The sequence below is a fragment of the Eucalyptus grandis genome, chromosome 4, assembly GCF_016545825.1.
Source record: "Eucalyptus grandis isolate ANBG69807.140 chromosome 4, ASM1654582v1, whole genome shotgun sequence".
In the NCBI taxonomy this organism is placed as follows: Eukaryota; Viridiplantae; Streptophyta; class Magnoliopsida; order Myrtales; family Myrtaceae; genus Eucalyptus; species Eucalyptus grandis.
Genome location: NC_052615.1, coordinates 16,847,013 through 16,874,641, shown reverse-complemented (window position 1 = coordinate 16,874,641; position 27,629 = coordinate 16,847,013). Strand labels below are relative to the sequence as shown.

The following is a 27,629-nucleotide window of genomic DNA, read 5'->3' as shown; positions in this document are numbered from 1 at the left end:
CAAGAATTGTCTCTTGCAAAACCATTCATCTTTCAAGAATTATCTCTTGGAAAAACCATTCTTCTTGTTTTTTTTTTTTTTTTTTTTTTTTTGGGGGGTTAGAAACCATTATTCTTGTTGATTACCACCGAATCAAATGATTTTTATTTTATTTTCCATGTGAAGTAACAAAAGCCCCCATGTCAATTTAAGCATCAGGAACATGAATAGCCTTCCCCTTCGAAGGCTTCATGGTTCAACAGAACTCTGAACTCCTACCATGTAAGGCCTGCCAACATGAAAGTCTTGAAGAACGTGTGTAGAAGAACGTGTGTACAGTGATGTGGTGTTGATCTTGCGTCCAACCTAGCGCAAGTTTGAGTTATGACATCAGTACTAAGTAGTACTAACATGGTTAACTGTCTGGGAGGGTTTGAGAGTATCGATCTTTCATCAGATCTTTAATTCCATATCCGTATCATCCTCACCTGCAGATACATCTAGCAAGAAACAAACTAAAGAATAATTAATACGCAGTTGGAGTCATTTGATCACACCATGAAAAGAATACAAAAGGGCAATGCTCTGTCCACTAAATTCTCTCCTTCGCTCGTCGGTAAGGGCGTATATCTATCACAAAAGAATGATTTCAGCGAGTCCCGGTCGACTGGCCTATGAAAAAAAGTTCAACTGCGGATGTTCCTTAATTTCTCCGATGAACTAATGAAAAAACAGCCTCCGCAAAGTCGTGTTTACTCTGTTACGCCCTCATTGTCACAATCTACGTTAAAGCTGAAAGCCCTTGCTCATTCAGCAATAGAAATGGTCATACATATTAAACATGTAGATTCTGGACAAAGACGATTCAGCCGACAAACTGAGTGTACACATTAAACTTTGACTCTATCATTTTGTACAGTACACTAAATCCCTTCAAGATTCTTCAAATTCATTCATACAGCTGCCATGTTTAGGCTCATACAAGGCTCTCAAAATGGGGAAAAAACATATATGCTAATTCAAAAAGTCAAAAAATCCTTACATTTGGTCTTAGATTTGGTTTGCTGTGCAGAATAGCAAGGTCGTCCACGTCCTCTTCAATTGACAAACTCTCAGGATAAGCTTATTTCATGATGTACGAGAACAGTGGATCTCTTCACCACATCAATAATAATTCATCAACACACAATTACATAGGCTACGAAACATTCACCTAGAAAGCCGCCGTGCCAAAGCAAGAAAGCGCCACATACCTTTCCTTTTGGCCTTTTGACAGAGATTGAGGTGGAGCACAGACTCGCTGTGAACGTCATACTCGGCGAGCGTCCGGACGTCGTTCTTGAGCTCCTTGCCTCGAAGATCAGCTTCTGCTGATCCATGGGAATGCCTTCTTGGTCCTGTATTCTGACCTTCACGTTGTGGACCGTCTCCGAGCTCTCCACTTCGATGATGACGGTCTTGCCCGTTAAGGTCTTCACATGGATCTGTGTCTGCATGGATAGATGACAGTAACTAAACTTGAACATCGTGATGAATATATGTTATCAAGGGCCTAAAGAACCCTGCGAAGATCGCGAGACGTTACCCGAAGAACACCGAGGGAAGAACAAGGTTGAGGAGTCTCAATCTTGTTCGAACCTCTTCTTTGCTTCAGAGAGTTGCTTGGGATTTTGAAGAGCTTTAGAAGAGATGGCGATGAAGATACAGGGGGCTGGTGGGCCTTGCTTCTTATAGAGCAGCGAGGTTGACTCGGTCAACGGGAAAAAAATCAACCTGTGAAAGGTCGATGTGGGGACACGTGTACGTGTGGGGTTGGAGGGGATTGCGCATGAAATTTCCCCGCGGCTTCGTATGGATACAGTCCCACTTTGGACTTTGACCTTTTATATTTTCTGCTTTGTTCTATGTGGGGGGGCCCCGCTCGCTCGGTTGCCGTTTGATTTGTCCTACTCGAGGATTCCGACAATTGAATCACGGGGCGACCTTGGCCGGCTCTATATATTTTCATGGAAAGGGAGTAGAAGGGCAGAGGAGAGGAAGATGATCGAAGTTTGGAATTTTCTGGTGGGGTTGAGACTAGTGGTGTTAAATATCCAGAAGGGCGACGAGAGGGACCGCCGATGTGTGCCAAAGGTTGGTATGGTGGCTATAGTCTAGACGTGACGAATGGATGGATTAGGTCCGATAAGATTTGAGTTAGTCGTAAATAGATCGATCAGTTTTATATGGATGTGTTTTTCTTTTGTGTAGTTCTATGTTCAATCTATCTGTACCCGCCATAGAACACATTTAAGCTTCATTATATAATATTATTTAGATAAAGCACCACATTATAATGGAGCAATTGACAAATTAGGATGATCTTAACAAAAAAAAAAAAATCTGAATTATCAAGTTTGAAAATCAAAAAATTTAAAAAAGAAGAAATGTCATGTACTTTAGCGAACATTGGAGAGCACAATTGACGTCAAAGATGCCTGTCTCTTGTGACTACTACAATGTGGCTATCCAATCTCTGCCGCCTGCCGGAGGTTGTAGGAAGTGTCGCTACTCTCTCTCTCTCTATTTTTATTTATTTATTTAATTTCTCTTTCTTTTTCCAATCCCAGGACTATTTTTTCCCCAACGTTTTGATCCATATAGATCATAAATAAGGTAGATTCAAACCCATTGAGATCATATTATAGTTGAGCCTTATTGTTAGACCATTTTAACATATTTCATAAACAAAAATCTATTAACCAAAAATAATCATATCTAGCAATATACAAGTCAAAATAGATGTTCTAAAATCATTTTGCCACCTATAAAAGTAGAGCTAACACTTTTGCCCACCCACAATTAAATTTAGTGTTCTCAAACCATATTAGACTGGTTAGCTTAACCTATTAGATTGGAAAGAAGATCATTTTATGGTTCGATCTTGTTAATAGCTTGGATGGTTAAAAAAAAGAAGAAGGCCTAGTCAAATTTGGCGAAATTGGTCAACCTGATTAACCTGTCGCTAGTTTAACTAGATATTTGATTATGGCTTAAACCTAGTGTAAAAATTTTAAGGGGTGAGATGAGAGTAGGAGGATTGATCCCATGATATACATATCTAACTTAGTAGAAGAGAGGGTAATCCAATAAGCTAAGAGCTCATACCTATCTAATTTAGTAGATGGGCCTATTCAATGCATGCCATAATTTGTTTGTAAAATGATTATTTTATTGGCTTGGGTGGTAACACCATTTGAATTAGTTGACATGAAAATCAGAGGTATGGTTGGCGGTTAAGCATTGGACATGAGCTCGATCCGATGATCTACTTTCTTTGAGGGGGCAACTTCTTTGGCAGCTCGGACGGCATCACACCTTGAAAGGCGTCAAGGACTTGGATCACCTCTTTCAGTATCCCGCTTTCTTTTGCGTCCTCCTCCTTCAACACTGCCTTTGACCAATCCAAGTATAGAAAAATTGGTCAAACCTTACTTTTTCTCACATGATACACGGAAAATATGTAAAGATTTTAGATTCGAAATCACAAAATGGAAGAAATCCACAAGGCTTCGTATAGGTACAGTCCCACTTTGGACTTTGGCCTTTATATTTTCTGTTTTGTTTTGAGTGGGGGGCCCACTCGCATTGTTGGCGTTTTATTTGTCCTACTCGAGGATTCCAACAATTGAATCAAGCGACGACCTTGACCGGCTCTATATATTTCCATGGAAAGGGAGTAGAAGGGGAGAGGAGAGGAAGATGATCGAGGTTTGCAATTTTTTAGTGGGGTTGCGACTATTGGTGCTAAATATACAGAGGGGCAATAAGAGAGACCACTGATGCGTGCCGAAGGTTGCGACAATGGCTAGAGTCTAGACGTGGCAAATGAATGGATTAGGTCCAATAAAATTTGAGTTAGTCATAGATAGATTCAATGGTTTTTTCAACATAACGTATTTGGATGTTTTTTTCTTTATGTAGTTCTATGTTCAATCTATTCGTACCCGCCATATAACACATTTAAAGTTCACTATATAATATTATCTAGATAGAGCACCACATTATAATGGAGCAATTAACAAATTGGGATGATCTTAGCAAAAAAAAAAAAAAGAAAAAACACAATTTGAATTAGTAGGTTTGAAAATCAAAAGATTAAAAAAAGAAGAAATGTCATGGTTCTATATCTACATGTACTGCAGTGAACACTGGAGAGCACGATTGACGTCAAAGATGCCTGCCTCTAGTGACTACTAAAATATGGTCGTTCGGATCGTTGCCGGAGGTGGTTGCAAGTGTTGCTACTTTCCTTTTGTTTTCTCTTAGGGTGCGTTTGGTAACGCTTACATTCGGGAACAATTTTTAAACGAAATAGTTTTTTTTTTTGTTTTGTTTCCGTTCTCGGAAACAATTTTTAGTATAAAAATTGCAAAAAATTTCTATTCCTGGGAAAGAAATGTGTTTGGTAAAATTGTATAATTTTGTTGTTTCTTTTGATTTTTAAATATTTTTTATTATATTTTATTTTTTTCTTCTTTCTTTTGTCTTTTTTCTTTTTTCTTTTCTCTCATTCTTCCTCTTTATGGGCGGTCGCTGGCGGCTAGTGACCGGCTAGGCAAGGGCCGATGAGCTCACCGGAGTCTCGCTTGATCACTGGCGAGGTCGAGGCCCAAATCTTGCGAGGTTGAGCCTTCTGGTGGCCTAGCAAGCACCGCGAGGCTCGCCTCCGCCCGGAGGCCGGGCGAGGCCGAGCCTTATTGGTGGCTGGGTAAGCTCGGTCTCACTAGATCTGGGCGAGGTCGATCTCGCCCAGTCCAAGCGAGGTCGAGCCTCACCGTGGCCCAGCGTCTCTAGGGGCTAGTGACGCTCCAGCAAGGTCGCCAACCCTCACTTGGTCGGTTGCTGGCGCCAGCCATGGCTAAGGCCGGCCAAAAGGAAGAAGAAAAAGAAGAAGAAGAAAAGAAAGAGAAGAAAAAAAGAGGAGAGAAAAAAATTCTTTGATATGTGAAAAGAGCCAAATTTGGAGAAGTCCTAATGGGGCTCTAAGAGTTCCTTGTCCATTTGCTTTGAAATGATTAAGAGACACAAAATTTTCGGCAAGGATCACGTGTGTAAAACTATTAAAAGCGCAAACTTGGTTGACAATGTGAGTGACTAAAGGATCCATTATTTTTCGAGTTTGTGGGAATACCACAAAGCCAAAGAACATGAGTAGGAAGACACGAGGAATTTGATTCCCAGATTTAGGTTTAAGGCTAAGGAAATGTTATTCAAGGAAATTATGAAGCATTGAATGAGAATTCCTTTAAGAATAGCCTCAATTTTGTCGGTAGGGATATTGAGGAATTGACTTAGAAGAGATATTGGATCTTGACCAATAAGAGGAGTGGCGAAACCTAAAGAAGCTTTACCTAACCCATTGGCTTTCCGGAACTCCTCAATTGTAGGGGTCAATTCATATTGATTAAACATGAAGGTGGAATTCATGAGATTCCAAAAATGAGCCATTGCCTTTACCATTGCGATATGTGGTTCGACTTTTAATAGAGTCGGGAGGAAGTCTATCAGAACATGTCTAAAAATTATCAAATTTACACACAACATATCCAACATGATGACAAACAAGTTTTATTAAGAGGCCAAGTTCATATTCCAAATTAAAAAAAAATGAAACAAAAATATCAAAAGTTTGTCCAGATAGGGGTTGAAACAAGGGTTCGAATTTGATCCCTTATTCAGACTGTAATTTGACTTTGAAGAAAAGGAAAATTGGTCCAAACGATGAGCGATTGGCATGAAATCAGTGGGATTAGAAACTTTTAAATGTTTTCTACATCTTCCTAGAAGAGCTCGAGTCCAAACTAGGTCAATTTGGGCCCTGTTTGGTTCGACTTTCGCAAGAGGCTTTGGGTCCCTAAAGTCCCTTGGGGAAATTTTTTTTATGTTTAGCAAATGTTTTTGAAAGCTCATTTGCCAAATGTGGGCATCTGAATGCTAAAAGCTAAATGCTGGGGAGGAGGTGCTTTGGGCATTGGACATTTTGGAAATGCAACCGTGTCACTGTTCATCTTCTCTTCCCACTTTGTCTTCTTCTTCCCCGCCCATCGGGCTTCTCTGGCAGCCGCCGTCGCCGCTTGAGGGTCGCGCGTCCCCGGTGACCACTGCTTGGGGGTGGTGCGACCTGTGACCCAGGTGGCATCGCCTAGGTTGCGTGGACCTTAGGTGACGTTGCCTAGTGCTCGCAGACCTTAGGCGACACCACTTGAGGTCACGTGGACCTCAAGCGGCGTCGCATGAGATCGGCACAAAAATAACAAAGTCAGAAAGTGGAACTAAATTAGAACTGAAAAAAAAAAAAAAAAAAAAAAACCTACACTACTACAAAATCGTTAATCTTCAAAGGTGTTTTTGGAGGGCCAAACGATGGTCGTTTTGGGCGTGCGACCTATCGTTTCAAAACTCAGGATGTCTATTATCTAATCTTAAGAGGACTTGAGCTCAAATGAGGTCGTTTCAGACCTTGTTTTGGCCAAAATAGTAACCTATGTATAGGCCTACGAAAATCACAAATTAGGCTTAAAATCACAATCATCATTCAAATCATCAACAACTCATTGCAGCATTCATACTCATCAATATTAAGCATGTAAAAGCTCCTAATCTTGAATTCTAGCTCCGATCGACTAACTCGATCTCACTTCATTGGATTCGAACTTCGAATCGTTACCTTCGTTGCGATTTTCGTCGGTTTCTATTGCGATTAGTCAGATCAAATCACCAGATCATGATCGGGACTCCAAGAATATAGATCAAGTCACTATGGCTTGGATTGGGATCAATTGAATCACCGGCTCAAGAAAAAAAAGATGAGTCGGTCCAAGAGATAAACCAAAACTTAAAGAGAGAGAGAGAGAGAGAATGAGCTGTTTGGGTAGGATTTTAGAGGGAGAAATGAAAGAGAGAGAGGCTGAGGAAAGAGAAAATTCGTGCAACTGAAGCCCCTATGCTGAAAATAGAAGAGATTTCACTTATATACTCCTACATTAAGCGATTCTGGCCGTCGGTTCAATCCTATGGCCAAAATCTCGATCCAACGGTCAAAAATCCATTTCGAAGGCTCCATTATGATCTCGAGTTGTTGGGTAATTGATCTAATGGGTTTGATTTGCAAAAAACCAAGCCAAAATCGAGAATTGCGTCAAAATGTCTAATTATAGGTCAATTTGTAATTTGACGAAATTTGAGGCTTAATTTGTAAAATTTTGAGAAATTGAGGGTGTATAAGTGAAATTCAGATTGAGAGGGTTCTAGAACCGGTGGCCAGAGGCCAATAACTGGCTGACAAGGGCCCGAACTAGCTAGTCTCGCCAGCGGTCGGTCAGACTGACTGGACCGATTCAGCTGGATTTTGACCGATTCTTGATCGGTTTGGTCCAGTTCCTGCCATTTTTTCCACTTAGGACCCTTGTGGGTAAAAAATTTATGCAATTTGACACCTAAAAGACCTAATTGAAAATGAATTTTATCCTTTTTATGAAGAAATTGACCAATTAAGATACAATTAAGCTAATCAAACTTTATGAATGTGATCTAGAGGTCTTTTATTGACCTAATTAAATGATTATCATGGAAAAAAATGAGTCAAAACCATGAGTGCTTTGAATTGGGCATAAAGGACTAAAATGGTAAAATTTGCAATTCAATGGGTACAATTGCAAGTTAATCAAAATTGAACTCAATTAGTGTCACAATTGCCCTATCTAATGAGCTACCCATAGGTAAGATCACTTAGCACATTCAAATTGACCTTAAATTGAAGTTCTCAAACTTAGGTAAAAATGGATCTAAGCCTAATATTAAAATTAGACCTAAATTTATGAAATTAAACCATAGCCATGAATGGGTCAATTTGAATTTTGTCAATTAAAGCTTAGTTCCTTGACTTTCTAATGCTTGGGAGGATAAAATTTTTCAAATTGATGAGTTCTTGTGTGAATTTCACAAAATTCATCTTGAATTTGGACTTATCTTAAGAAAATGAATGAGAAACAATTGTCCGTTCGCAAGTGATGACGGATCAATTTTGGTCCCCTAATTAGGGCTCAAAACTGCAATTCATATTTTGACTCAATAAATCTCAAAATTGAATGCTAAAACAAATTTCAAAGAGTCCCTAAACCAAATGTCAAAGAATGAACTATATTTAATTATGACTAGAATAAGAGTAATTTTGTTTTTGGTCAATCTAGAACCTAAAACTGAAAAATTCAGAAATCAAGATTATTAATCGAATTTTGTGATATTTTTGACAGAAAAGTTAAACTGCTCAATCTATACAAAAGCTTACTTGCTAAATCTCACATTTTCCCAATGTAAGGGGCTAGTGTCGGCGCTTTCCCTATTAAAACACATTAGACCAACTATTATTAATTGAACATAACTCGAAACAAAGCACAAAGAAATTATCTTACTGCAACCTTGATAACCAGAATACGTTGTGCCACCCAATATGATAATCAAGCATATAGCTAGCAAGATCAGTCGAATAAGGAAAATCTCAGAAAAATAGTGATATACTCCACTTTAGATCAAACTTTGAAGCAAGCTCTATCATAGTCCTTGTAGATGAATTTGTTTGGGGATTTCCATTTATAGACAATTGTTGTTGAAGAGTTCTAGTGAGTATATTAGCGTCCTCCAATAATTCCCTTAGTTGTCTGATTAAAATCCATCTCTTCCTGCCAATGTTTTGTATTTTGTGATATGAAAAGTAAATTTGCCCCAACATCAGAAATCCAAAAGCTAGCATCAGGCCCACACAAAATCAAGTATACCATGTGCAGTTAATCACTAAGGCGGTTGCGTTATATAGAAGAGAACATACTCCCAGATAATTGCCATGAATAGCCACGATGTTGTTTGCCTTGCTTTCCATTTCTACCAACTCTTTTTGCATACCAATTATTCTATTTTCAATGCGACGTTTTTGTTCTTCTTCCTCTTCAGTCTCCACTTCAACCCTTTCATCTTAAAACAATGAAAGATAAAACAAACAGTCGAATTGTTAGTGGTGATAGGACAAAACAAAAAATAAGTAGACTTTAAATGGCATCAAATGGTCAATTACCAGTGGAAGAAGAGGTTTGGGGAACCATTTGTTTGATAGTTTGCTTTGATATAACAAATTTTTTAGCAAAGTCGTGTAACATACTATCCAGTTTCTTGTGAAACATAGCTGATGCTCGCATTTTAGACTCCAGTGGTAGCAGCTCATTAGTTATATCGGTTCCCGAAATCTCCCTTAATCAACATATCTTAATCCTTAAAATAATGCATATTTACATTTTCTTGACAGACTAACATGAGTAATTGTGGGAAAAGACCAAGAGGCAAACCCTAAAAATTGTCATATTGGCTCTCGAAATCTCCCTTAATTAACATATCTCAATCCTTAAAATAATGCATATTTACATTTTCTTGACAGATTAACATGAGTGTGGATAATACATATTACATATATTGAATTTACCAAACGAATTATCTTCTCCCAGAATATTAGTATCCATATTGATTCATGGCTGCTCGATGTGGACCATGCGAATATGCTTCTTGAAGAGGTCATTTCAATGTGTTTGATTGATTATTCTTTGTGATGTTTGTTGCATTTGAAAGTTCATGTTACCTACTTTCATTTTGATCAAGTGATATTTTCCATAGAGGAATGGGTACGCATTCCTTCTTACTCGCTATCCATGAGTACCCATTCCATACAACGGTTGACTTTACAGTTTCATTTGCTATTTTGCGTCACCATTTTAGTTCATTATCCGATATCGATAACAATTATTCTTTTTCTAAGACCTAAGAAATCCCGTAAGCCGATAGCCGGCAGAAAAAACCTGGGGTAACGTGGGAAATCACCACTCCATGCCATCGGGTAAGTCACCAAGTAACTCCACCAGCCTCCTTGCGTTGCAAGGGATTCGAACTCCTCACCTCTCTCGCAAATGATCACAGAAGCTTACCCAGTGGAGCCACCACGGTCGTTGGTATTTTTCTCTTTTCTTCGTAGAAGCATTTTCGGCGAAAAATTGACTGCGAGGCATGGCTTTGTCCCATGCCCATTCCTCTATCTCCTATCCCATGCTAAGCAAAGATATTCATAAGAGTAACAAATAATCCCAAAGAGACTATGTATAGACAGAATTGACATATAAATAACACATCTAGCATGCAAATATACAAATAGCCAAAATGATGCCTCCTGCTACTCTACCCGCCATACTAGATCTCCTACTCTAACCACTATACAAGATGAGGCCTTCTACTCTAAACCGCTCAAAGTTCAAAAGAGGTTTGTCATGGCCTATGTTGCAAAAACTACTGGCCAACTTCTTCTTCTCTCCCACACCTTTAGGGACCCGGTTCTTTCTCCTCTTTTTCTCCTGTATCATGAAAACTACAATTATTTCATCTACTGAAAATCAAACCTCACAGAAACATAATTTCATTGCTTGAGAGGCATCAGTCAAATCAGTAATTATTTATAGGTCAATTGATGACCCCTATAACCAGAACAAAAGAGACTCTCATTCATTTCGCTTAAATAGTCAAAAACAATGACCCAAAATTTTTTTAGCATGGAGATTAACTACCAAAGCCAATCCCAACCAACAGAATGCAGATTGAAGTTGTGGCAATTCCCTGTTGTGAAAAGCGATACAAACAATCTGGTTTTAAAATCGAGCTCTAGCCACATCTCTTATACATATCATACAAAGTTGATTTTTTTTTCTAGCATTGTATAACCAAAAGAAAAGCTTATCTATTAAATCTCACATTTTCCCAATGTAAAGGGCTGGTGTTGGCACTTTGCCTATTAATACACATCCGACTAACTATTATTAATTGAATATAACTCAAAACAAAGCACAAAAAAAATTATCTTACCACAACCTTAACAACCAAAATACATTGTGACACCCAATACGATAATCGAGCATATAGTTGGCAAGATCAGTTGAAAAAGGAAAATCTCGAAAAATAGTAATATATTACACTCTAGATCGGACTTTAAAGCAAGCTCTACCACAATCCTTGTAGATGAATTTGTTTGAGGATTTCCATTTATGGACGATTGCCGTTGAAGAGTTCTAGCGAGTATGTTAGCGTCCTCCCATAATTTCATTAGTTGTCTGATTAAAATCTGTTTCTTCCTATCAACGTTTTGTATCTTGTGATATGAAAAATAAATTTGCCCTAACATCATAAATACAAAAGTCAGCATCAGGCCCACAAAACACAAAGCATACCATGTGCAGTTAATAAGTAAGGCGATTGCGTTATATAGAAGAGAACACACTCCCAGATAACTGCCATAAACAGACACGATGCTGTTTGCCTTGTTTTCCATTTCTACTAACTCTTTTTGCATACCAATCATTCTATTTTCAATGCGACGTTTTTGTTCCTCTTCCTCTTCAGTCTCCACTTTAACCCTTGCATCTTAAAATAAGGAAAGATAAAACAAACAGTTGAAATATTAGTGGTGATAGGACAAAACAAAAAATAAGTAGACTCTAAATGGCATCCAACGATCAATTACCAGTGGAGGAAGGGGTTTAGGAAACCATTTGTCTGACAGTTTGCTCTAATATTACAAATTTGTGAACAAAGTTGTGTAACATATTATCCAGTTTATTGCGAAACATAGCTGACGCCCGTATTTTAGACTCCAATGGTAGCAGCTCATCAGTCATATTGGCTCCCGAAATCTCCCTTAATCAGCATATCTTAATCCTTAAAATAATGCATATTTATATTTTCTTGACAAATTAACATGAGTAATTGTGGGAAAAGACCAAGAGAAAAACCCTAAAAATTGTCATATTGACTCCGGAAATCTCCCTTAATTAACATATCTTTTTTTTTTTTTTTTGGTAAAGGTACAAGGCTTTAATCAACATATCTTAATCCTTAAAATAATGTACATTTACATTTTCTTGACAGACTAACATAAGTAATTGTGGGAAAAGACCAAGAGACAAACCTTAAAAATTGTCATATTGGCTCTCGAAATCTCCTATAGTCAACATATCTCAATCATTAAATTAATGCCTCGTAGAAGTATAATTTCATTGTTTGAGAGGCATCCGTCAAAGCAGCAATTATTTATAGGTCAATTGATGGCCTTTATCAACGGAACAAAAGAAGCTCCTTCATTTTGCTTAAACAGTAAAAAACAATGGACCAGCATTTTTTAAGGGAAGAGATTAACTACCAAAGCCAATCCCAACTAGCAGAATGCAGATTGAGTTTGTGGCAATTCCCTGTTGTGAAAAGCAATACTCACAAACAATATGGTTTTAAAATCGAGCTCCAACCACATCTCTAATACATATCATACAAAGTTGAATTTCTTTCTAGCATTGTATAACCAAGAAAAAAGTTTACTTGCTAAATCTCACATTCCTTCAATGTAAGGGGCTGGTGTCGGCCCTTTGCCATTTAAAACACATCAGACCTATTACTATTAATTGAACATAACTCGAAACAAAGCACAAAGAAATTATCTTACTGTAACCTTGACAATCAGAATACATTATGACACCTAATACGATAATCGAGCATATAGCTAGCAAGATAAGTTGAATAAGGAAAATCCCGGAAAATAGTGATATACTCCACTCTAGATCAGAATTTGAAGCAAACTCTATCATAGTCCTTGTAGATGAATTTGTTTGAGGATTTCCAAATATGGACGATTACTATTGAAGAGTTCGTTATTTGTTTGAGGATTTCCATTTATAGATGATTGCTATTGAAGAGTTCTAGCGAGTATGTTAGCGTCTTCCCATAATTCCCTTAGTTGTCTAATTAAAATCCGTCTCTTCCTGTCAACGTTTTGTATCTTGTGATATGAAAAGTAAATTTGCCCCAACATCATAAATACAAAAGTCAACATTAGACCCACACAAAACCAAGCATACCATGTGCAGTTGATCATTAAGGCGATTGCGTTATATAGAAGAGAACACATTTCTAGATAACTGCCATGAACAGCCACAATGCTATTTACCTTGCTTTCCATTTCTACCAACTCTTTATGCATACCAATAATTTTATTTTTAATGCGATGTTTTTAATCCTCCTCTTTAGTCTCTACTTCAACATTTTCAGGAAAGATAAAACAAACATTCGAAATGTTAGCGGTGATAGGATAAAGCAGAAAATAAGTAGACACTAAATAGCATCGAATGGTCAATTACTAGTGGAGGAAAGGGTTTGGGGAACCATTTGTTTGACAGTTAGCTCTGATGTGACAAGTGTCTGAACAAAGTCGTGTAACATACTATCATGTTTATTGCGAAATATAGCTAACACCCGCATTTTAGACTCTAGTGATAATAGCTCATCAGTCATATTGGCTCCCCAAATCTCCCTTAATCAACATATCTTATTCTTTAAAATAATGCACATTTATATTTTCTTGAAAGACTAACGTGAGTAATTATGGGAAAAGACCAAGAGGCAAATCTTAAAAATTATCATATTGGCTCCCAAAATCTCCCTTAATCAACATATCTTAATTCTTAAAATAATGCACATTTACATTTTTATGACAGACTAACATGAGTAATTGTGGGAAAAGAGCAAGAGACAAACCCTAAAAATTGTTATGTTGGCTCTCGAAATCTCTCTTAGTCAGCATATCTTAATCCTCAAAATAATGCTTCGTAGAAGTATAATTTCATTGCTTGACAGGCATCCGTCAAAGCAGCAATTGTTTATAGGTCAATTAATGGCTCCTATCAACGGAACAAAAGAGGCTCTCCTTCATTTTGCTCAAATAGTAGAAAGTAATGACTTGACATTTTTTTAGCGTAGAGATTAATTACCAATGACAATTCTAACCAATAGAATGCAGATTGAGTTTGTGGCAATTCCCTGTTGCGAAAAACGATACTCACAAAAAATCTAATTTTAAAATCGAGCTCCAGCCACATCTCTAATACATATCATACAAAGTTGAATTTCTTTCTGGCATTATATAACCAAGAGAAAAGCTTACCTGCTAAATCTCACATTTCCCCAATGTAAGGGGCTAGTGTCGACCTTTTGCCATTTAAAACACATCGGACCAACTATTATTAATTGAACATAATTCGAAACAAAGCACAAAGAAATTATCTTACCGCAACCTTGACAATCAGAATACATTGTGACACCCAATACGATAATTGAGCATATAACTGGCAATATCAGTTGAATAAGGAAAATCTCGGAAAATAGTGATATACTCCACTCTAGATCAGACTTTGAGGATTTCCATTTATGGACGATGCCGTTGAAGAGTTCTAGCGAGTATGTTAGCGTCCTCCCACAATTCCCTTAGTTGTCTGATTAAAATCCATCTCTTCCTGTCAACGTTTTGTGTCTTTTGATATGAAAAATAAATTTGCCCCAACATCATAAATACAAAAGCCAGCATCAGGCCCACACAAAATCAAGCATATCATGTGCAGTTAATCACTAAGGCGATTGTATTATATAGAAGAGAACACACTCTCAGATAACTGCCATGAACAACCACGATGCTGTTTGCCCTGCTTTCCATTTCTACCAACTCTTTTTGCATACCAATCATTTTATTTTCAATGCAACATTTTTATTCCTCTCCTTCTTCAGTCTCAATTTCAACCCTTTCATCTTAAAACAAGAAAAGACAAAACAAATAGTCGAAATGTTAATAGTGATAGGACAAAACTGAATATAAGTAGACTCTAAATGGCATCGAACGGTCAATTACCAATGGAGGAAGAGGTTTGGGAAACTATTTGTTTGACAGTTTGCTCTGATATAACAAGTTTATGAACAAATCGTGTAATATACTATCTAGTTTATTGTGAAACATAGCTAACGCCTGCATTTTAGACTCTAATGGTAGCAACTCATCAATCATATTGGCTCCCGAAACTTCCCTTAATCAACATATCTTATTCCTTAAAATAATGCACATTTATTTTTTCTTGACAGACTAACGTGAGTAATTATGGGAAAAGACCAAGAGGCAAATCCTAAAAATTATCATATTAGCTTCCGAAATCTCCCTTAATCAAAATATCTTAATTGTTAAAATAATGCACATTTACAATTTTTTGATAGACTAACATGAATAATTGTTGGAAAAGACCAAGAGACAAACCCTTAAAATTGTCATATTGCCTCTCAAAATTTCCCATAGTCAACATATCTCAATTCTTAAAATAATGATTCGTTGAAGTATAATTTCATTGTTTGAGAGGCATCCATTAAAGCAGCAATTTTTTATAGGTCAATTAATAGTTTCTATCAACGGAACAAAAGAGGCTCTTATTCATTTTGCTCAAATAGTAAAAAATAATGACCCGACATTTTTTTAGCGTAGAGATTAATTACCAAAACCAATCCCAACCAACAGAATATAGATTGAGTTTGTGGTAATTCCCTATAGTGAAAAGCAATACTCACAAACAATCTGATTTTATAATCGAGCTCCAGTCACATCTCTAATACATATAAGTTGAATTTCTTTTTGGCATTGTATAACCAAGAGAAAAGCTTACATGCTAAATCTCACATTTCCCCAATGTATGGGGCTAGTGTCGGCGCTTTGCCTATTAAAACACATCAGACCAACTATTATTAATTGAACATAACTAGAAACAAAGCACAAAGAAATTATCTTACCGCAACTTTGACAACCAGAATATATTGTAACACAAAATACGATAATCGAGCATATAGCTGGCAAGATCAGTTGAATAAGGAAAATCCCCGAAAATAGTGATATACTCGACTTTAGATTAAACTTTGAAGCAAGCTCTATTATAGTCCTTCTAAATGAATTTGTTTGAGGATTTCCATTTATGGACGATTGCTGTTGAAGAGTTCTAGTGAGTATGTTAGCGTCCTCTCATAATTCCCTTAGTTGTCTTATTAAAATCCGTCTCTTCCTGTCAACATTTTGTATCTAGTAATATGAAAAGCAAATTTGCCCCAACATCATAAATACAAAAGTCAGCATAAGGCCCACATAAAACCAAGCAAACCATATGTAGTTAATAAGTAAGGCGATTGCGTTATATAGAAGAGAACACACTCCCAGATAACTACCATGAACAGCCACGATGTTGTTTGCCTTGCTTTCCATTTCTACCAACTCTTTTTGCATACCAATCATTTTATTTTCAATGCGACGTTTTTGTTCCTCTTCCTCTTTAGTCTCAACTTCAACCCTTTCATCTTTAAACAAGGAAAGATAAAAAAAAAAAAAAAAAACAATCGAAATGTTAGTGGTGATAGGACAAAGCAGAAAATAAGTAGACTCTAAATGGCATCGAATGATCAATTACCAGTGGAGGAAGGGGTTTGGGGAACCATTTGTTTGACAGTTTGCTATGGTATAACAAGTTTCAGAACAAAGTCGTGTAACATACTATCCAATTTATAGCGAAACATAGCCGACGTTTGCATTTTAGACTCCAGTGGTAGAAACTCATCAGTCATATTGGCTCCCCAAATCTCCCTTAATCAACATATCTTAAACCTTAAAATAATGCACATTTACATTTTCTTGACAGACTAGCGTGAGTAATTATGTGAAAATACTAAGAGGCAAACCCTAAAAATTGTCATATTGGCTCCTGAAATCTCCTTTAATCAACATATCTTAATTCTTAAAATAATGCACATTTACATTTTTTTGACAGACTCATGAGTAATTTTGGGAAAAGACCAAGAGACAAACCCTAAAAATTGTCATATTAGCTCTCGAAATCTCCCATAGTTAACATATCTCAATTCTTAAAATAATGCTTCGTAGAAGTATAATTTCATTGCTTGAAAGACATCTGTCAAAGCAACAATTGTTTATAAGTCAATTGATGGTTTCTATCAATGGAACAAAAGAGGCACTCATTCATTTTGCTCAAATAGTAAAAAATAATGACCCGATATTTTTTTAGCGTAGAGATTAATTACCAAAGTCAATCCCAACCAACAAAATGCAGATTGAGTTTGTGGCAATTCCCTGTTACGAAAAGTGATACTCACAAAGATTTTAAAATCAAGCTCTAGCCACATCTTTACTATATATATCATACAAAGTTGAATTTCTTTATGGCATTGAATAACTAAGAGAAAAGCTTACCTACTAAATCTCACATTTCCCCAATGTAAAGGGCTGGTGTTAGCGCTTTGCTTATTAAAACACGTTAGACCAATTATTATTAATTGAACATAACTCGAAACAAAGCACAAAGAAATTATCTTACCACAACCTCGACAACTAGAATACATTGTAACACCCAATACGATAATCGAGCATATAGCTGGCAAGATCGATTGAATAAGGAATATCTCGGAAAATAGTGATATACTCCACTCGAGATCCGACTTTTGAGTAAGCTCTATCACAGTCCTTGTAGATGAATTTGTTTGAGCATTTCCATTTATGGACGATTGCTGTTGAAGAGTTCTAGCGAGTATGTTAGCGTCCTCCCATAATTCCCTTAGTTGTCTGATTAAAATCCGTCTCTTATATTTTGTATCCTGTGATATGAAAAGTAAATTTATCACAACATCATAAATATAAAAAGCCAACATCAGGCCAACATAAAACCAAGCATACCATGTACATTTAATCATTAAGGCGATTGCGTTATATAGAAGAGAACACATTCCCAGATAACTGTCATGAACAGTCACGATGCTGTTTGCCTTGCTTTTCATTGCTACCAACTCTTTTTGCATACCAATGATTCTATTTTCAATGCGACGTTTTTATCCCTCTTCCTCTTCAGTCTCCACTTCAACCCTTTCATCTTAAAATAAGGAAAGATAAAATAAACAGTCGAAATATTAGTGGTGATAGGATAAAGCAGAAAATAAGTAGAATCTAAATGGCATCAAATGGTCAATTACCAGTGGAGGAAGGGGTTTGGAAAACCATTTGTTTGATAGTTTGCTATGATATGACAAGTTTCTGAACAAAGTTGTGTAACATACTATCCAGTTTATTGCGAAATATAGCTGACGTTCACATTTTAAACTCTAGTGGTAGCAACTCATCAGTCATATTAGCTCTCGAAATCTCCCTTAATTAACATATCTTATTCCTTAAAATAATGCACATTTACATTTTCTTGATAGACTAACGTGAGTAATTATGGGAAAAGACCAAGAGGCAAACCCTAAAAATTGTCATATTGGCTCCCGAAATCTCCCTTAATCAACATATCAAATAATGCACATTTACATTTTTTTGACTGACTAACATGAGTAATTGTGGGAAAAACTAAGTGGCAAACCCTAAAAATTGTCATATTGGCTCCTGAAATCTCCCTTGGTCAACATATCTCAATTATTAAAATAATGCTTCGTAGAAGTATAATTTCATTACTCGAGAGGCATTCGTCAAAGCAGCAATTGTTTATTGGTTAATTGATGGCCCCTCTCAACGGAACAAAAGAGGCTCTCCTTCATTTTGCTCAAACAGTCAAAAACAATAACCCGACATTTTTTTAGCGTAGAGATTAACTACCAAAGCCAATCCCAACCAGTGGAATATAGATTGAGTTTGTGGCAATTCCCTGTTGCGGAAAGCGATACTTACAAACAATCTCATTTTAAAATTGAGCTTCAGCCACATTTCTAATACATGACATACAAAGTTGAATTTTTTTTTTCTAGCATTTTATAACCAAGAGAAAATTTTTCCTGCTAAATCTCACATTTCCCTTATGTAAGGGGCTGGTGTGGACACTTTGCCTATTAAAACACATCGAACCAACTATTATTAATTAAATATAACTCGAAACAAAGCACAAAGAAATTATCTTACCGCAACCTTGACAACCAGAATACATTTTGACACTTGATACGATAATCGAGCATATAGATGGCAAGATCAGTTGAATAAGGAAAATCTCGGAAAATAGTGATATACTCCACTCTAGATTAGACTTTGAGGCAAGCTCTATCACAGTCCTTGTAGATGAATTTGTTTGAGGATTTCCATTTATGAACGATTGCTGTTGCAAAGTTCTAGTGAGTATGTTAGTGTCCTCCCATGATTCCCTTAGTTGTCTAATTAAAATCCATCTCTTCCTGCCAATGTTTTGTATCTTGTGATATGAAAAGTAAACTTACCCCAACATCATAAATACAAAAGCCAGCATTAGGCCTACACAAAACCAAACATACCATGTGCGGTTAATTATTAAGGCAATTGCATTATATAAAAGAGAACACACTCCCAGATAACTACCATAAATGACGACAATGCCGTTTGCCTTATTTTCCATTTCTACCCACTCTTTTTGCATACCGATCATTCTATTTTCAATGCGATGTTTTTGTTTCTCTTCCTCTTCAATCTCCACTTCAACCCTTCCATCTTAAAAAAAGGAAAGATAAAACAAATAGTCGAAATATTAGTGGTGATAGGACAAAACAGAAAAGAAATAGACTCTAAATGGCATCGAACGGTCAATTACCAGTGGAGGAAGGAGTTTGGGGAATCATTTGTTTGACATTTTACTATGATATGATAAGTTTCTTAACAAAGTCGTGTAACATACTATCTAGTTTCTTGTAAAACATAGCTAATGCCCGCATTTTAGACTCTAGTGGTAGCAGCTTATCAGTCATATCTTAATCCTTAAAATAATGCACATTTACATTTTCTTGACAGACTAACATGAGTAATTGTGGGAAAAGACCAAGCCGCAAACCCTAAAAATTGTCATATTAACTCATGAAATCTCCCTTAATTAACATATCTCAATCCTTAAAATAATGCACATCTACATTTTCTTGACAGACTAACATGAGTAATTATGGAAAAAGACCAAGAGGCAAACCCTAAAAATTGTCATATTGGCTCTCGAAATCTCCCTTAATCAACATATCTCAATCCTTAAAATAATGCACATTTACATTTTCTTGACAGACTAACATGAGTAATTGTGGGAAAAGATCAAGCGATAAATCCTAAAAATTGTTATATTGACTCCCGAAATTTCCCTTAATCAACATATCTCAACCATTAAAATAATACACATTTACATTTTCTTGACAAACTAACATGAGTAATTATGGGAAAAGACCAAGAGGCAAACCCTAAAAATTGTCATATTGACTCATGAAATCTCCCTTAATGAACATATCTCAACCATTAAAATAATACACATTTACATTTTCTTGACAAACTAACATGAGTAATTATGGGAAAAGACCAAGAGGCAAACCCTAAAAATTGTCATATTGACTCATGAAATCTCCCTTAATGAACATATCTCAATCCTTAAAATAATGCATATTTACATTTTCTTAACAGACTAACATGAGTAATTGTGAGAAAAGACCAAGAGGCAAACCCTAAAAATTGTCATATTGGCTCCCGTAATCTCCATTCATCAACATATCTCAATCCTTAAAATATTATACAATTACATTTTCTTAACAAACTAACATGAGTAATTGTGGGAAAAGATCAAGAGGCAAACCCTAAAAATTGTCATATTGGCTCATGAAATCTCCCTTAATCAACATATCTCAATCCTTAAAATAATTGACATTTACATTTTCTTGACAATTTAACATGAGTGAATAATACATATTACTTAAATTGAATTTACCAAACGAATTATCTTCTCCCAAAATATTAGTATCCATTTTTATTCATGGTTGGTCAGTGTGGATCATGCGTATATGCTTCTTGAAGAGGTCGTTTCGATGTGTTCGATTGATCATTTTTTATGATGTTTGTTGCATTTGAAAGTCCATGTTATCTACTTTCATTTTGATCAAGTGATCTTTTCCATAGAGAAATGGGTACTCATTCCTCCTTACCCACTATCCATGAGTACCCATTCCATACACGGATTTACTTTAAAGTTCCATTTGCTATCTTGCGTCAAGTTAGAAGCAAGAGTTGAGAATCCTTCCAATCTTTTGGAGTCACTCAATGTCTAAGCCTCAACATGTAATTCAGTCAACTCTTTGATCAAACTCGCTCGCTTCCTACCAATCTTTTGTATCTTCGAGTATGAATTCATAACTTGGAGCTTCAACCCTGCCAAAAAAGTCCCCAATATCCAAAATGACCATATGTATGAGTGCATATAGAGCAGCACTATTCCGACGTTGTAAAGCGTCATATAAACCCCAAGATGATTGTTAAATACAACCAAAACTCCATTTGCCTTGTCTTGCATCTCTACCTGTTCCTTTTGGATATCAAGGATTTTAGCTTCAATACGCTGTATTTTTTCATTTGGACTCTCAATTTCACTCTTTTCATTTGAAAATAAATAAAGACAAGAAATAATTGTAATATATTTCACTCCTTTAATTAGAAAACAAAGAAAGATGAGAAAAAAATTGTAATGCTACTAGCCGCAAGGAAAAAAGGAAAACAAGTAGCTAACAAGTATGGGGCAGTCACCTACCAGTAGAGGAAATCATTTTCTCGATAGTTTCTTCTAGAGCAACAAGTCTATCACCACAGTTCCTTATAACATCATCCATTGTCGTAACATTATTCACTGCATCATCGATTTCAAGCTTCAATGGCGCATGTTTAGCATTGAATAGGATTTCCACATGTTCCCAAAGTTCATTTTGGACATCCAACTCTACATTCGTCTTCCTAATCAAGTCCATCCTCAGTTCCTTGGCCACCTAAACGAGACCATCAAAGAATATCAATTTTAGAGCATTTAAGGAAAAAAAAAAAAAAAAAGGACTCCAGAATTCAGTCAAATAAACATCGATGCCTTTTCATTATAGTTTTGGGACTCCCCGCGATCACCATAAAATTTGCTTCAAAATGGATGATACAAATGACAAAGGAAATGGAGATAAACTTATTTCGCCTAAATAAGCATAGCAAGACTTCACAAAACCAAAAACCATATCAGCATCCTTCACTTTCACTACCCTCATAACTTTCAGCTTTCTTTTGTTTTCACTTTTGCTTTTCCCTAATTATTAGCATCACAGGCCTAAAAACATTATCCAAATGATAAAAGACCTAGAAGGTGTCACACCCCAATCCTCGAGTGCATGCCCATCCCTCTCTGGTCAATAAATTTTGCGACTTCTCAAGACGAGTCGCCAATCCTTTCTTTTCTTATTGCACATGCAGAAGTGAAAATAAAATCCCCTAACAGTAACCATCTCGGGATAGAAAACCAGGACAACAGATTCACAAACAAAACACACATTTTATATAAACACTGAGTCATGTACAAGGTCTATGACCAAAAGACTACATAAACTGGATTTCTAAAAAGAAGCAGTCCTAATTGACCTACATTTCAGATCATCTTCTCTCGGCTCTAGATCCTCCACTCGACGACCCTGAAACTTTAAGTCCACAACGGGATGAGATATAAATCTCAGCGAGTTCACGCTCTAAACCCCAATTATGAGGGAAATACGCCTAGAGGCGTTCTAACCACTTAATTTCATAATCATAAGGATTTACCTCGCGTCAGATCCACCTTATAGATCAGTACAATTTATATCACAAACAACCATACATATATGAGCAACAATTAAGCTCCAATAACAGGAACGCCACACTCAATCAATCATGCGTTCCTAGTTTTACTCTCGGCATATAGTACGGCCTACTTTATGTTCAGTGATCCTTTGGCATTACCATGCATCGTCTCACACCATTGTACACGGCATTGTTACTACGTCGATGGCATTCCATAAAAGAGAATCGGTCCAGAATCTATTGCGACCGGCATCCATTGGTAGAGCACATTGGTAAGGCATCTCATATGGGGGTAACGTCCAGCTTAATAGCTCGGGACAAGTTCTCCTAACTAACACACAATCACTCAAACATGACCCAAGGCACCGTGCATTGCACTCAAATATCTCCATGAAAATGGTGAACCTGGCTTATTATTATTATTTTTTTTTTGATGAACTAGGAAAATCCGTAAGTCAACAGCCGGCAAACCCTAAGGCCCACGAAGGAACCAACCATCCTCGTGAAGCGGGTAAGTCCACTTGCGACGTGCTGGGGATTCAAACTTCTCTCTTTTGTGAGAGGGAGAAAGCTCGAAGCCAGCAATGCCGCTTGAAGCCATGAAAAATGTCGTGTGGGGGTATACAATCAATTCACCCCAAAAGACTGATATTCCTTTTTTTTTTTCAAAATTCCACTGGTTTATGTAGTATATAAAACCATTTTCTTAGTTTAGAACCCGACACCTAGGATTTTTGGATAAATGTCAAAATTCACAAATTTTGAAATAATTGACTCAATTTCCAATTAGCATTTAATTTTCACAATTTAACACTCGATTGTAGAAATTAACCACATCATTACAATCAGCACGAAATTCCGGTCACCGGCTATCCCGATATAATTTTCGAAAAATATTTAATAATTAAATAAACACTAAAATTAATTAAATAAATCAATTTAAATTCTAAAATTACTAACCTAGGCCGAATCACTAAATTAAGTACCAATACGAACTGGGAAAATTCCCGAACCCTTATACATAAGTAATGTAATTTATCTAGGCCTCACATAATCTAATCTAACCACCTAGCATGCATAATTGGATAATTAAATCACTAATTTAATCTAACTAACCACATAATTCCTAATTAAATTAAACTAAACACCCCTTAGACGTCATTAGCCTACTAAGAAGAGTTTAGTGCATAAACTCATCGGTTTATTGCGGAAACCGGTTCATTGCGATGACGACGCAACAGGGGCCGAACTTGGGCTCGCAACCACATCCACGAGCTAGGACCGAGCCTGAAATTGCCCCAACAAATCTCAGCCCAAACTGAGATTTGTCATTGCGTTGGACTGTGCTTGCTGTAGACGCTGGACTTGGGCCTCAAAATCGCGTGCTTCTGATTTCGACGGGCTTCAAAAAGGCGTGGGCTTGCTGCTGGGCCGAAAGTTGGGCTGTTGGACTTATTTAATGGGCTAAGATGGGCTGAATTGCTGCAATTTTTTTTTTTTTTTGTGGGCTTCAAAAGGACTGATCTTGCGAGCTTGCTGGACTGGGTCTCACGGCTGAAGATGGGTCGAAACCTGGGCTCAAAGAATGAATTCATGGGTCGCGGCTTGCTGGGCTGATCCACGAGCGAAGATGGGAGCTGCTTTGGTGGCTTGTCTTCGCTGCTTAATGCTCGACTGAAGAAGACACAAGGTGGTGAAGGCATGCTGGCAGAAGCTGGGACGCTGGCAGGCGGTCGAAGATGGAGTAGGGAGAGAGAGTTTCACCAGTTTGTTGACCGAACAAGAGGAGGGCTCGAACGCGTGGGGGCTTGGATGACAGCTGCGGCAGTTTCGGTGAATTGGAGCAGCTGGCGTCCGAAGGAGTGGCAAGGGGTCAGCAAAGCAGGAAGTCAGCGCTGATGGAGGGCTGGGGCGAGCTCGAGCTGAAGGGAGAGAAACGTGGAGATATGGGCTGCTTGATTTTCAAAACGGTGCTGACGGTCCACACGGCTTCAATTGGCTTGTGAGGAAGAGAGTGAGTGGAAGACAGAGACAGAGGAAATGAAAGCAAAGGAGTTGCAGAGGCTTCGGTGGGGTGGATTTCGACCCAATGAAAGGAAAGCAAAAGCTGAGACAGATGGAATCAAAATGAAGAGAAGCCGTGAAGAAGATGGGGACGGAGGAGGCGTGCTCGAGACGTTGAGGGGAAGAGAAGCCCAAATAAAATATCTATAATCATCACTGGCTTGCCCAAAAGTCGGCCGCCGCCGCCCCGGGTAGCCCACTCACGTGGGGGGCTACCCGGGCCTCTTCATTTCCCTGAACCCAGCCTAGTATGCTAGGAGAAGGGCTTCACGGGGATCCGAGGTGGGCTCCCCTCCCTTGGAGGGGTTTGGCGGGGAAGCCCAATGGGGGTGTTATCCCGTTTTCCCAGTCAAACCCCTTATTGGGGCTGACTGGGCACCCTGGGATGCCCTGTTCAGGGTGAAGCAGTTTAAGGACATGCTCAGGTCCATTCAAGATTATACTATGCTGTCCCCTAATTATTTTCTTGATTAGTATTCCCCAAATAATCAAATTTTGAAACCAATTTTGCTGCCCCAAAAATCAGCTCCGTATTTCACCGATTAAAGTTCAATTTCTTCACTCAATTTCCCAAATTGAGGTCCAATTTCAATGAAGAAAAATCCCGAACAATTTTTTGTAAGTCCCTGACACTCAAAAGCTCGGCTTGGAAGTCCAAATTTCCTTTAATTTGGTCCGTCTAAATTTCCGCTATTTTTCTGCAACATCCGAATCGATTTTCCACAAAAATCTCGGAATCTCCGAAAAATCTTTGGGAGATGAGTTAATGTTCCTAAAATAGATCATGAGACCAAAAAACTTTCAATTTCTAAAATCGGGTTTAAATTCGCGGTTAATTTCAATCCGATGCGATTTTAGCGTGACCTAGTCTACCGGGTAGCTTTTAGGAATTTTTGGTGCAATTGACCCATGATCGATTTATCTCGAGTCACAATATACATATTCGACACATTGGCGATCATTGGTTGTCGTGAAAATCGCGAGGTTTCAATTACAAGTCCCAAGTACCAAAACAATAGAAAAATCGGTTTAGTGCCGATCGACGAGTATTTTGCAATTAGATAAAATCACCCACACTCTAGTCACATATCTTAGTCAAATTGACCTATCTTTGATCTCTGATCAATTTTGATAGTGTCGTAATGAACCTTGCAGACCAACATGGTCGAGTAGTCAATTCCTGGTCGAATTCTCAAGTCTATTGCGTTAAAATCCTTTAATTGCTTCTTCAGATAGTCCAGTTATCTCATGAGTGATCAGCTTAGAGAATAGCACTATCGACGCGTCAATGAAAGGCCCGATGTATTTAATCGAAAAAGAAATCTGAAAATTTAGACTATCACAGAAGGAGTGACCATATTAGTGATAATAGAAACAATCCTATTAGCCTCAAGATAGGATGTTCCATGCAAATACCCTCACTAAATGATTGGGTCAAAATTAGAAGCAACAATCATCTTCAATTTAAACCCCAAGATCCAGCAAAGTGAAAAGCAATCAAGTAAGGTAGCACATTAATGAAACTTAGGCACAAGGCTTCAATTACTTTCCATGGACATAAGAACACTCATCTGCAATGCCTAAAATTACGCACTTGTACTACCGCCATCTAAATGAGAAAAAAAATGGATGGTACAGATGACAAAGGAAATGGAGAGAAACTTATTTCGCCTAAATAAGCATAGTAAGACTTCACAAAACCAAGAACCATATCACCATCCTTCACTTTCACTACCTTCGAACGCTAATTGTGATTTGAGTGGAAGTTACAGCAAAACCTCGAGTGGGAGGATCGGGAGGTCTGGTTGACAAGGAGTTGATGGGAGTAGAATCTGAGCGAGTCGAAGGGTCGGGTAGGCAGCACATGGCAGGGAGGTGATTGGAGTGGAATGAGTGCTACAGTAAAAACCCTAAGAGCGAATGGGAGGGTCTGGCCGGCAGAGAGGGAGGAAGGGGGAGGAAGGGAAGGAGGAGGGGAGGTCAGGTCGGGCCGACTAAACTAAGAGGTCCATTGCACTGAAAGCCCAACCTCCCGAACCACACACTTATAACATCAACCACGTATGCTTGACTTCAAGTTAGTCATTGCAAATAAACCTAAATATTCTAATGCATTCTTTTCGACTACTCGATACGTGGCTTCTTCGACTGAAGAACTTCTGTAGCATGGGTGAAGAATGTACTTTTTTCTGAGCTTACCACTCCAAGAGAGGAGGGAAATGGGGAAAGTAACGCCTCAATGACCCCCTTGCCAGTTCCCCATCCTTGGCCCAAACACGCTTGACATGGCCACATAAATTCCACAGCTTACCGCCTATCTTGTTGAACCATTGCCGTCCATTGACTAATTTGGAATCCGTTATCTGCCGTCCATCATGTAATTTGGAATCCATTAGCTAACAATTAATTTTTTTGAACTTTTCGGTGTATCGTGATCCCGTGTGAAACTACAATGATCTCAACTCTCTCTTATTCATTAATTATCGAAGCACCCGGGTCTTGTTAAGCTACCAAATAAACTAAACTTACTTCTCTCATGACTTGTAAATCCCTCTCACAAAAAAATTTCTACGACATTCAACCCTCTTAAGAAAACATCAGAGTCACATAAAATTGCCTCAAATGCGCCTTATTTTCAAGGTACTGAAACTTAAGAAAATCTTGCCAACTACTTCAATGTTCTGTAGATAACCCGCTCAACGACCCGCCCACCCTCTACACAAGCAAAATACTCATCCTGCACGCATTGTTCATAAGCTCATCTAATTCACGAGAAACCCTTCTCTCCTAAGGGCATAATTTACAGCTAAAATACAAGTCCCCTGCCCAAAACTCAAGGCTGGGAGTCTTCACCAACATCGTCGTCTTCGTCGTCGTTGTTGGCACTTTTCAATACTGGGTGTAGATACGCATTTTGAAGGAAGCTCTTCACGTTCACGTTCAAGTTCATGTTCGAGTTCGGTTCCCTTGCACGTTCTGGAGGGTCCTTCCTCATCGCCTCCTGAAAACGATGGCCAAACCAAACATCACGAGAAAAAACTTTCATTTTTCT

The 27,629-nt window shown here is 37.8% G+C and overlaps 1 protein-coding gene across 1 annotated transcript; it reads right to left on the bottom strand.

Moving 5' to 3' along the window:
• Window positions 1–121: 121 nt before the first annotated feature.
• Window positions 122–27,572, bottom strand: LOC104442905. The gene is made up of 5 exons (XM_039310756.1): window positions 27,435–27,572; window positions 27,250–27,314; window positions 1,565–1,706; window positions 1,233–1,469; window positions 122–479 (listed from the first exon to the last, which is right to left on the bottom strand). The coding sequence occupies exons 1-5, from the start codon at window positions 27,570–27,572 to the stop codon at window positions 441–443; spliced, it is 621 nt and encodes a 206-aa protein (XP_039166690.1). The 3' UTR covers window positions 122–440.
• Window positions 27,573–27,629: the final 57 nt, after the last annotated feature.

Bases quoted from the DNA above. Each gene is read 5' to 3' on its own strand.
- LOC104442905 (XM_039310756.1), bottom strand. From the start codon at position 27,572: ATGAGGAAGGACCCTCCAGAACGTGCAAGGGAACCGAACTCGAACATG. The intron at 27,315-27,434 runs GTTGGTGAAGAC...CAATGCGTGCAG, and splicing joins ACGACGACGAAGACGACGAT to GATGAGTATTTTGCTTGTGT. The intron at 480-1,232 runs GTATGTGGCGCT...GTTTCTTGCTAG, and splicing joins TCAAAAGGCCAAAAGGAAAG to ATGTATCTGCAGGTGAGGAT.